General features: G+C 39.1%; 1 protein-coding gene across 4 annotated transcripts in view; it reads left to right on the top strand.

Annotated features, from left to right (window-relative positions):
• Positions 1-12,246, top strand: part of Brca2 (BRCA2 DNA repair associated) — a 64,822-nt gene that overhangs the window by 38,082 nt on the left and 14,494 nt on the right. For all 4 annotated transcript variants that reach the window (XM_048341539.1, XM_048341541.1, XM_048341538.1 and 1 more), the window contains 6 exons: positions 750-937; positions 3,708-3,878; positions 4,555-4,900; positions 7,981-8,136; positions 8,238-8,382; positions 10,230-10,351. In XM_048341539.1, coding sequence (XP_048197496.1) covers positions 750-937; positions 3,708-3,878; positions 4,555-4,900; positions 7,981-8,136; positions 8,238-8,382; positions 10,230-10,351 — 1,128 coding nt within the window. The remainder of the gene's footprint in view (positions 1-749; positions 938-3,707; positions 3,879-4,554; positions 4,901-7,980; positions 8,137-8,237; positions 8,383-10,229; positions 10,352-12,246) is intronic.

Here is a 12,246-nt window from a genome sequence, read left to right as displayed (position 1 = left end):
AGAGATTTCATTGTGTAGGTGTGCCTGCTAGCATGCATACAGGCCAGCCAGTATTGAGGCTTGAACTTGGGGCCTCTTGCTCAGCTTTTTCATTCAAGACTGGCGCTCTAATATGTGATCCACACACTGCCTGTTTTACTTTGTTTTTTTTTTTGTTTTTGTTTTGGTTTTTGTTTTGCTGGCTAATTGGAAATAAGTTTGTCTGCCCATGCTAGCTTCCAATGGAAGTTTTTCTTTTTAAATCCAGTGCCTTCCTTTCACAGATTTAGCAAGAAGACTGTTCACAGAAGGAATAAAAGAGTTCAGCAGACTATTGAATATATAGGTTACCTACAATACATTAGAAATTTTTTAGCTTTTATATACAAATTTCTCCTTGAGTATGTATATACGTGTGTGTGTGTGTGTTGTGTGTGTGTACACGTGTGTATGTGTTGTTCATATCAAACCCAGGGCTTTGCTAGCACATAATCTGTTACTGAATTATACCCCTAGCCTAGTAAAATATTTTTTAATATTGAAGTGTTGTGCAGAGGGTTATTGCCATTTCATAAGTCAGGTAATGAGTACATTTCATTTTTTTCACTTTTCCCCAGATTTCCCCTCCTATCTCTGCCCACCTATTTTTATAGTGAATAACTTAGTATTTAAATGCAAAGTTTTGGGAATTTACTTTTGGTTTGCTATAATTGTTTTTATTCTACGACTTTACATATTTGACTATTCTTTAAATTTTTCTATTTCTGCAGCTTTATATGTATGGTGTTTCAAAGCATTGTATAAAAATAAACAGCAAAAATGCTGAATCTTTTCAGTTTCATACTGAGGATTATTTTAGTAAGGAAGATTTACATTCTGGAAAAGGAATTCAGTTGGCTGATGGTGGATGGCTCATACCCTCCAATGATGGAAAGGCTGGAAAAGAAGAATTTTATAGGTACTGTATGTGAAAGGAGGTTTTATGTTAACATTTACATTTTCTGTCATCCCTGTCTTCACAATTGCCTTTTGTTTCTTTTTCATTGTGGCTCTTGAACTATAAAAAGTTGGGTACTTTTTTGGTTTTGTACCACTCCTGGAAGTTGAACTCAAGGCCTGGGCACCACCCCTGAGCTATTTTGCTCAAGGCTAGCTTTCTGCCATTTGAGCCACAGCTCTACTTCAAGCTTTTTGGTGGTGAATTAAAGATTCTCATACTTTCCTGCCTGGGCTGGCTTCGAAGCATGATTCTCAGATCTTAGCCTCCCAACTAGCTAGGACTATGGCAAAAGCCACTCTGCCTAGAAATCTAATTTTTTTAATGTAATAATAAAATCTGATTATTTATTTATTTATTTTATTTATTTTTGCCACTTCTGGGGCTTGGACCCAGGGCCTGAGCCCTGTCCCTGGCTTCTTTTTGCCTCAAGGCTAGCATTCTACCTCTTGAGCCACAGCGCCATTTCTGACTTTTTCTGTTTATGTAGTGCTGAGGAATCGAACCCAGGGCTTCGGAATTCTGATTCTTATACATCAGATTATTTTAGACAATGATTACGAATGTATTTTCATTGTTTCTATGCATTTACAAAATAAAAGCTGATGGGGAAAGTTAAATTTAAATTAGCCTTTTGGTAGACACACAGAAAATGTCTTACTCATTTATATTGTAGATTTAGTGACTATAAATATAAACATGCCAGGCACCAGTGGCTCATACCTGTTGTAATCCTAGCTGTTGAGTAGAAGAGATGAGGTCTGATGATTGCAGTTCAAAGCCAGCCTAGGCAGGAAATTCAAATAGCAGTTGAAGAAGAGGAATTAGAGACAAAGAGTACAGTTGCCTTTCAGGAATTGCTGAATAGAAAGGTAGAGAAAGCGAAAGTGTGTAGAAGACAAAATAGGAACAAAAGGTCGTAGTTCTGACTTGTTTGTGTTTTACAATTTTAAAAAATGTGCTGGTGAATATTGTCCAATACAGAAAGAAAAATTGGTGATATATGTGTTAACTATCTTTCTACTTATATAACAAAAACATGAGATAATCGAGAAAACATTTATTGTGGCTTGCTTGTTTTAAAGGTTTCTGTTTATGATTGGTTGGGGTCATAGCTTTTGAGTCTGAAACAAGGCAGCATGTAATGATGGGAGCAAGTTATGAAGGAGAACCCCTTATCTCATGGCCAAGATGCAAAGGGAATAAGGTCCCATTATCCCCTTTAAGGGCAGACCTCCTGGTAGACTTTGCTTCTTCAACATGAAGTAGAGAAGTCACCATTATTTAAACTAGCAAAGAAATGCTACACGGAGGAGGAGGTATATAAAAGGTATTAGTTTACTTGTGTTTTAATGCAGAAAAAAAATCCCTTTTATGTTGATGGATATTATCCAATAAAGAGGGAAATTTTTTTTTTTTTTTTTTTGGCCAGTCCTGGGCCTTGGACTCAGGGCCTGAGCACTGTCCCTGGCTTCTTCCCGCTCAAGGCTAGCACTCTGCCACTTGAGCCACAGCGCCGCTTCTGGCCGTTTTCTGTTTATGTGGTGCTGGGGAATCGAACCTAGGGCCTCATGTATCCGAGGCAGGCAATCTTGCCACGAGGCTATATCCCCAGCCCAAAGAGGGAAATTTTAATGATACAGGAGCAGAGGCATGTTATAGGTACATGGTCTAGTATATATAACTGAGTTTGAGAGCTAATACACAAATGGGTGCTATGTAAAATGTAAATATATAGGTGCTATTGTAGACAGGTTTGGGGGGGAGATGAGTTCAAGTTCTCTTTTGATTATTCCTGTTGTCTTAATACTAAGTATAAAAACAAGAAATGAGGTGAAATTAGAGATTTGAGAAGAAACAGAATGGTATCAAGAAAAGCACCAGAACTGTGGCAGGCTAAAATCTATTTAATAGGGAAAATAAAGCTGGGTGCTGGTGTCTCACTCCTGTAATACTAGCTACTCAAGAGGATGAGATACAAAAGATGATGATTCAAGGAAAGCCTGAGGAAGAAAAGTATACTAGGCGCCATCTTCAAAATAGCAAGAAAATTTAAAAAACAAACAACAACCAAAAGAAACAGTGCTGGGCTGGGGATATAGCCTAGTGGCAAGAGTGCCTGCCTCGGATACACGAGGCCCTAGGTTCGATTCCCCAGCACCACATATACAGAAAACGGCCAGAAGCGGCGCTGTGGCTCAAGTGGCAGAGTGCTAGCCTTGAGCGGGAAGAAGCCAGGGACAGTGCTCAGGCCCTGAGTCCAAAGCCCAGGACTAGCCAAAAAAAAAAAAAAAAAGAAAGAAACAGTGCTGAAGATGTAGCTCAAGTGCTAGAGCCAAGATCACACAAGCAAGCTGAGCAAGAGCAAGGCTCTGAATTGAAATCCCAGTATTGCCACAAAGGAAGAAAATAATCTAAAATATAATTATTTTGAACTGACTCTCATTTTCCAGGAACAATTCTGTGAGCTGAAGTTATTATTTTGACTGTTTTCTTAAATGGAGCTTATATTCATATGTCACTTCATTAAATAATTTAATACTTTATTTGTATGCTTTGTTATATTTTCCAAAACTATATTATACATATTATATATTATATTTTATATGCTCACTTATACAAACATACTGAATGAGATTGCACAGTGTGGTATTTTGTACAGACAGCAGTCATAGTTGTTGACTCCATTTTCATCCTGTGTGGTTTTTAATCGTTCTGTGTATTTGTTCAGGGCTCTGTGCGACACCCCTGGTGTGGATCCAAAACTTATTTCTAGAGCTTGGGCCTGTAATCATTACAAATGGCTTGTATGGAAACTGGCAGCCATGGAAGTTTCTTTTCCTAAAGAATTTGCTAATAGATGCCTAAACCCAGAAAGGGTGCTTCTTCAACTAAAGTATAGGTAAGTTTGAAGCGTCACTTTCAGTAATTATGTACTGCTGTATGATTCAGGCTCTTGCGTAGCCTGGGACGTTGTGTGAAAGATGAGGTACAAAGCCAGATGCTGGTGGCTAACCCCTGTAATCCTAGCTACTTTAGGAGTCTGAGATCTGAGGATCAAAGTTCAACACCAACCAGAACAGACAAACCTGCAAGATTTTTATCTGCAATTACCAGCAAAAAACCAAAAGTGGAGGTGTGATTCATCAGACTTGAGTGAAAAAGTGTTGCAAAAGCTCTAGGCCTGAGTTCAAGCCCCAGTCCTAGTACCAAAAAAATAAAGATGTAGAAGCCAATGGTCAGTTACAGTTCCCATGTCACTGTTAACTCAAGTTGTATAGCACTGTCCTCTCATCTCTCAGACCCCCACTTCTTTCTCCCTACCCTCCCTGCCCCCTTTAAAAACTTCTTGGCATATGAGAATAACTTGAGCCATTATTTGGAGATCCCAAATAAAGCATTTTTGCTCTTAGTTACATATTTAACAACATAAATCTTAATTCAAATCATTTCTAGTTACAAATGTTTAAATCATCTCAGTATTTATTTGACAAATTTTTATTCCCAGTATTTCACTTTGTTTACAGTGAAGTTCTATATTCACAGTTTCTAAAGTAGGCATTGGTTTTTACTTTCAGATATGACGTGGAGATTGATAGAAGCAAAAGGTCAGCCATAAAAAAGATCATGGAAAGGGATGACACACCTGCAAAGACACTTGTTCTCTGTGTTTCTGACATCATTCCAAGTACATCTGAAACTTGTAACAGCAAAACTGATGGTGCAGATACCAAAAATATGACCATGCTCGAACTTACAGATGGATGGTATGCCGTCAAGGCCCAGTTAGACCCTCCACTAGTGGCTCTCTTAAAGAATGGGAGATTGACTGTGGGTCAGAAGATCATTACTCATGGAGCAGAGCTCATAGGCTCCCCTGATGCCTGTGCACCTCTGGAAGCTCCAGACTCTCTTATGTTAAAGGTGAATTCAACTAATGACCTCCTCAAATTCTAGAGGAGTTTTACGTTTAAGGTACCACATTTACGTACGTCATTAGGATGCTGCATTTCTTCCAAGTGTACTGGTAATCTTAATATAAGAGGCAGATTCTTCAGACAGTTTGAGCTGTTTTGGGGAGAACCAGAGCTATTTCTAAATCTAGCTACTTAGGAAGCTAAGATCTGAGGTTCTCAGTTACAAGCCAGCCTAGATAGGAAAAATCCACAAGATTCTGAACTCCAATTAACCACAAAACAGACATTCAGAAGCTAAATGCAACTTGAATTAGAGAGCAGAAGTAATTGTGAGAGTTTGGCTACCTATATCCCTTGCTGCCCTTTTTTCTCCTAGTTTTGTTTCTCCCCTCTTTCTTGTTTTTGTTTTTTTTTTTTTGGCCAGTCCTGGGGCTTGGACTCAGGGCCTGAGCACTGTCCCTGGCTTCTTCTTGCTCAAGGCTAGCACTCTGCCACTTGAGCCACAGCGCCCCTTCTGGCCATTTTGTGTATATGTGGTGCTGGGGAATCGAACCCAGGGCCTCATGTATAGGAGGCAAGCACTCTTGCCACTAGGCCATATCCCCAGCCCCTCTCCCCTCTTTCTTGACCCAGTTCCTATTCCAGTGATACTAGAATAGATTTCTGTACTTCTCTCTGTAGATTTGAAACCAAAAAGGGTTATAAATAAGACACCGAAATCTGATGGATGGTAATTCCTAGCTGTGGCTGAGACCTGGGTCAGACACTGACTTCACCCAAAGAATACAGGCTTAGGCTTTCGTTCATTTTATTGCATGCCATTTATTACCGTAATTCTCAGGCAGCTTATTTAGTTCAGCATCCTTTTACAGAAAAGGCAGATTTTTTTCTTTAAAAATGCCCCCTTGTAGTTGAATGCTTTAGAAAGAGTAACATATAAACCGCATGATACAAAATGAAAGCTCAATAAGTAATAGCCAGGCCTTGATGGCTCATAACTAATCCTAGCTACTCAGGAAGCTGAGATCTGAAGATTGCAGTTCAAAGCCAGCCCGGGCAGGAAAGCCCATGAGACTCTTATCTCCAATTAACCACCAGAAAACCGAAAGTAGCACTGTGACTCAAGTGAGCCTTGAGCTGAAGAGCTCAAGGACAATGCCCAGGCCCAGGGTTCAAGCCCCATGACTGACCAAAAAAAAAAGATCTGAGGATCTCTGTTTTTTTTTTTTTTTTTTGGCCAGTCCTGGGCCTTGGACTCAGGGCCTGAGCACTGTCCCTGGCTTCTTCCCGCTCAAGGCTAGCACTCTGCCACTTGAGCCACAGCGCCGCTTCTGGCCGTTTTCTGTATATGTGGTGCTGGGGAATCGAACCTAGGGCCTCGTGTATCCGAGGCAGGCACTCTTGCCACTAGGCTATATCCCCAGCCCCTGAGGATCTCTGTTATAAGCCAGAGCAGATAGGAAAAATCCATGAGACTCAACTCCAGTTACCCACAAAACAGACATCCAGAAGTAGAGCTGTGTTGTGAGTCATCTTTTACTGAATTACTATTGTTTTTCTTTTTCTGGATCTCCTGATATTTGGGCAATAGACCTCCAAGATTATTGTTCTAATTTTCCACATGTTATCCCCTAACTTTTTTGTGTGGATTACTACATTTGGTTCTTGTTTTGTAGGTACAATATCTGCCCCCCCCCCCATGTTTTTGAAGTTTTTGAATAATGTAGTACTTTAGGTGTGTGGGATTTTTTTCTTTCTTTCTCTTTTTCTTTTTCCTTTCTGCCATTTTTCCCTCTTTTTCTGTTTGGGTTTCTTAACACATGATGACAATCTGATAATTTATCTTCCAGAGAGGAGAATCAGTGAGCTGACTGGAACTCAGAGTGAAGTGGAACTTCTCAGTGGGAAATTAGTAACTCGAGAGCTCAGCAAAATAAAGATACCAGTAGGGGAACTTGTCAGCATATGGGTTTTTGTTTTGTTTTCAGCATAACAATGCATTTCCCTTACCTTTAACTGCCTCTACAGTCTAGGTTATGTGTGCCACTGTCTCTCCAAAAAGTGAAGCCTCCTCAGTAGGTTTGTAATGAGGCAGAAAATCAGCTATCTGGTTGCTTAGGGTCATAACTACCTGTACAAATATTGCCTCTTCTGCCTGTTTTTTACCCCACCTTATGCTTTTGCCGACAGAAGTACTTTTAGCTTCCAGTTTCTGAATGTGTTCTTTGAATTCTTTTGTGTTACCTAGGCTTCTTTTAAAAAGTTTGTTGGCTGAGTGATCTTAGCCAGGTTATGTGATTTCCTTTATACTTTGGTTTTATTGTTTGTGAAATAGAGATAACGTTCAGAGTTGTGATGAAGATTAAATGTTAGCAGCTAGCCAGGTGTTAGTGGCTCATATCTGTAATCCTAGCTACTCCGGAGGCTGAGATCTGAGGATCACAGTTTGAAACCAGCCCAGGCAACAAAGTTCATGACACTCTTATCTCATTAAACACACACACACACACACAATTTTTAAAAAAGCACTAGTAGCTATAAAACATTTAACACCATACCAAGTGTCAAGTCCCATAGTAAGTGCTCTACCACTAAGCTGTAACCCTTGCCCAGTGCTTGCCATTTTTATTAGCCATAATTATTCCCAGGCTGCATTTGTCATTTACAGTCCATCAAATATTTAGCTTCCAAAATTTTGAAGATCTCTCATTTGCTATGTTTTCTAGTTCTATTTATACTTTTGGGTTTTTAGGAGATCTAGGTAAATAAATACATTTTAATCCACCATTTTTAAATTGAAGTTCTTTAACCAGTAGAAATATTTTGGTAACTTTAGTACTTTGCAGCATTAGAAATGTTGTTTAGATGTGATGAATAAACATCAAGATTATGTTTTTAAAGCACTGTTTTGAAATTATTTTCACCTTTGTACAATTTTTCTATATAATCACTTTTACTAATCTTCATGAGATATTTAAAAGCAAATATTTTAAAAGCAGACCTAAGAGCATGAAAAGTTAATGAAAGCTTTAATAGGGTTGAGCATATTTTGAACTTCTAAAGTGATGTATTCATTAATTTGTGCAGATTTCAGCTAATAGCACTCGGCCTGCCTGTTGGCACACCAAACTTGGGTTCTTTCCTGATCCTAGACCTTTCCCTCTGCCCTTGTCATCATTTTTTGCTGATGGTGGAAACGTTGGTTGTGTTGATGTCATTGTTCAAAGAATATACCCTATACAGGTATGATACCGTTTTTGAAAATTTTTTGAAATTTTTTTCTCTTGCAACAATTTGAATGTTTTCTCTCTGCTGTGCTTTTTTTAAATACAACTCTTCTGCAGTGGATGGAGAAGACACCATCTGGATTGTATATATTTCGGAATGAAAGAGAAGAAGAAAGAGAAGCAACAAAATTTGCAGAGACCCAACAGAAGAAACTAGAAGCGTTATTTACTAAAATTGAAGCAGAATTTGAAGAGCATGAAGGTAAAGTGAGTTATATATTACAGATTATTTTTTTCATATAAAATGTTTTAGGATTGGAGGCATGGCTCATGGGGTAGAGTGCCAGGCAATGAGCAAAAGCATCAGATACCAAGTTCAAGTCCCAGTTTCGGAGAAAAACAACCAACAGGTTGGAGGCATGGTTCAAGTGGTTGGTTGAATGCCAGCCAGTAAGCAAAAACATCAGATACCAAGTTCAGTATCTGAGTTCAATGTCAAGTCCTGGTCTTGAACAAAAAAAAGAAAAAGTTATAGAGACTTCTTATTTAATATTTACTACTGAGCAAATTGTCTTTGAGTAATAGATTCTCTTTTAATTTTACCTCTGAATTTTACTTACAAATACTATTACATATTTCAGAGATAAACTGACTCTGAATTATCTATCTTTGCTTCTTTCAAAACATGGAGCTTTCAGATACTAGTAATTGTCTTAGAGAGTAAGAGATGATATGTTTCAGCATTCTTCAGATCCCTTAAGCAAAGTCCTCCTTAAGCTTCAGTACTCAAGCACCTAGAGAATCCTTTTTTGGTATTGGGGATAAAAAGAGCAATGAGAGGGAAAGTACCAGATTATTTTCTCGTAAGTCATCTCTCACTCTTCTTCAGTGTTCTTACCTTATTACATCACTATACTTGTCATTGGATTTAGTTTTCATGTGTTGGTATACAAGAAACTAGAACTTCCTAGCCCCGCAGCATCAACTTTCATAATAAAAGTCAGTACTTCCATGTTTCCTTTTGTGTCTACATGTGCATGCATGCACTCTATAGCTTGAACTCAAGACCTGAAGTTTCCATTTGGCTTTCTTATTTTTGTTTTGTTTTTTGATGTCAGTCCTAGTGCTTGGCCTGGGCACTGTCCCTGAGCTTCTTTTCTTGCTCAAGATTAGCACTCTACCACTTGAGCTGCACCTCCGCCTATTTATGGATTTCCAGTGGTTAGATGGAGACGAGAGTCTGCTACACTTTCCTGCCCAGGCTGACTTTGAGCCACAAGCATCAGGTCTCAGCCTCCTGAGTTGCTAGGATTACAGGAGTGAGCCACCAGTGCCCAGCTTCACTTGAGCAAGAGCTCCTCACTGGTGCTTTACCGCTTGTCTTCCGTATGGCATTTAATTGGAGATGGAGTTTCATGTATTTATTTGCCCATGTTGGCTTGAAGCCAAAATCCTCCTATTTCAGCCTCCTGTGTAGCTTAAGATTATAGGCATGAGCCACCAGAGTCCAACTGTGTTTTCATGTTTAAATGACATAATGGTACTTTTTTAAATCTTCCTGTTTGTTGAAGATTCTTTTTCTACATTGCTTCATGGTTTTGTATAATTTCACAAGCTATGTAAATCTACAGATCAGATTTTTAGTATTTTATTTTAAAGCTACTATTCTCATGAAGAAATGAAAGACCCATTTATTTAAATAAAATTACTCTAAGCTCTGAACATGGCTTTTTAAAATTATGAATACAGTAGTTTCCATTTTTCCAAGGAAATTTTGTTGATTTTAGAATTTTTAAGTTTTAATCTCCCTCTGGGGTCCTTTTGCTTAGCTTTCATTGTTCTTCAATTTTTTGTTTAGCTAATTGGTGGTGGTGGTGGTGGTGGTGGTGGTGGTGATGTGTGATGTGTCTTAGGCTTCATCTCAGGCCTGGGCACTGCCCCTGAGCTTTTTTAAAGCTCAAGGCTAGTGCTCTACCACTTGAGCCATAGCTCCACTTCCAACTATTTTGGTGGTTCATTGGTGATACGAGTCCTATGAGCTTCCCTGCCTGGGCTGATTTTGAACTACATGCTCAGATCTGTCAACTGTGGTGCTTTTTGTTTTCCTAGAAAGCATAACAAAACCATGTGTGTCATCACGTGCACTAACAAGACAACAGATCCGTGCTCTTCAGGACGGAGCAGAGCTTTATGAAGCCGTGAAGAATGCACCAGACCCAGATCACCTTCAGGTGAGAGTAAGAGGTAGATAACAGAAAGAAAAAATAAACCTGAACTCTTACTAAGATTAAAAACAAACATAAGGGGGGAGGGAGGGGGGAATGAGGGACAAGGTAACAAACAGTACAAGAAATGTATCCAATGCCCAACGTATGAAACTGTAATCTCTCTGTACATCAGTTTGATAATAAAAATTTGAGAAAAAAAAATACAATTGATCACTATTCTTTTTTTTTTTTTTTTTTTGGCCAGTCCTGGGCCTTGGACTCAGGGCCTGAGCACTGTCCCTGGCTTCCTTTTTGCTCAAGGCTAGCACTCTGCCACTTGAGCCACAGCGCCACTTCTGGCCGTTTTCTGTATATGTGGTGCTGGGGAATCGAACCCAGGGCCTCATGTATAGAGGCAGGCTCTCTTGCCACTAGGCCATATCCCCAGCCCTTGATCACTATTCTTAAAAAAAAAAAAAAAAAATAAGATCTTAAATTCTGTTTTCAGCCTTTTTATATTTAGGATTTTTCATAAATGCCCGCCTGAAGCATACTAGAATTGAAATCTTTCAGAAACTCTGAACTGTTTGAAATAACATAGTTTTTAGAACCATTGGTTTACTATTTATTAGCTAAACAAACTGGACATAAGTAACTATATAATGAGGATAAATATGATACTTTAGGATCAAGTTGGATAAGATATTTAAAGGTTCCATATAAAAATTAGATAAGTGTTCCATGTAAATGTAATATACTTCTTGAATTTTAACACCCCGACGTCTAAAATAATATGGAGGCAAGGAAACAGAAAAATTAAGAAGTTCAAGGACATGCTAGATAGGAGAGGGACAGTATATGTTAGAAAAACTGCTGGTTGTTTATATTTAGTATTCTGTCAGTAAGGTGAACAGTTCTATTCTGAATAGAATTCCCTCCGTTCTCCAGAGTTAACAACTTGGATTTGCCCTGTGAGAGTTGTGTCTGGTTTTAAAGCCTCTGAGGATTCTTGCTTCAGATCTCTTAAGTTTAAAAATCTCTTTGTTAAAGTGGCTACGTTCTCTGAATCATCACGAAGATTGCTTCAATTTCATCTACAAAAAATTAACAAAATAGTTATCAGATCTCCTTTTATAGAATCTACCAATAGTATAAGAAGGAAATTGGGGACAGAATGAGATCTAGAGGACTAAGTTTAGCTATTTTGTAGCAACTTAACTCTCTCTTTCTGTGTGTGTGTGTGTGTGTGTGTGTGTGTGTGTGTGTGTGTGTGTGTGTCGCTCTCTCTTTGTCATTCATGGGCTTGAACTCAGGCCTTTGGGTACTGTCCCTGAGCTTTTGCGTTCGGGCTAGTGCTCTACCACTTTGAGCCACAGTGCCACTTTAGTTTTCTGGTGGTTAATTGGAGTCTTATGGACTTACATGCCCCTACTGGCTTTGAATTGCACACCTCAGATCTCAGCCTCCTGAGTACCTAGGATTACAGGTGTGAGCCCTCTGCACCTAGATAGGTTTACAGGTGTGGACCACTGGTGCTAGCTTAGCAACTTATCTCTTAATGCCCAATTCTTACCCATTCCTTATGGCTTATTCCCATCGTCTATCAAGTGAAAACTAAAAACTAGGTTATTTCTAAGGCTCTAATACATATGATTGAGATTTGAGTTAGACAAAATTATTATAATTCTTAGGAACAGGGCTGGGGATATGGCCTAGTGGCAAGAGTGCTTGCCTTGCATACATGAAGCCCTGGGTTCGATTCCCCAGCACCACATATACAGAAAATGGCCAGAAGTGGCACTGTGGCTCAAGTGGCAGAGTGCTAGCTTTGACCAGAAAGAAGCCAGGAACAGTGCTTAGGCCCCGAGTCCAAGCCCCAGGACTGGCAAAAAAATATATAATAATAATTCTTAGGGACA

This window comes from Perognathus longimembris, chromosome 3 (assembly GCF_023159225.1).
Source record: "Perognathus longimembris pacificus isolate PPM17 chromosome 3, ASM2315922v1, whole genome shotgun sequence".
In the NCBI taxonomy this organism is placed as follows: Eukaryota; Metazoa; Chordata; class Mammalia; order Rodentia; family Heteromyidae; genus Perognathus; species Perognathus longimembris.
Note: the sequence above shows the minus strand (reverse complement) of the source record. Positions and strands in the feature narration are given on the sequence as shown.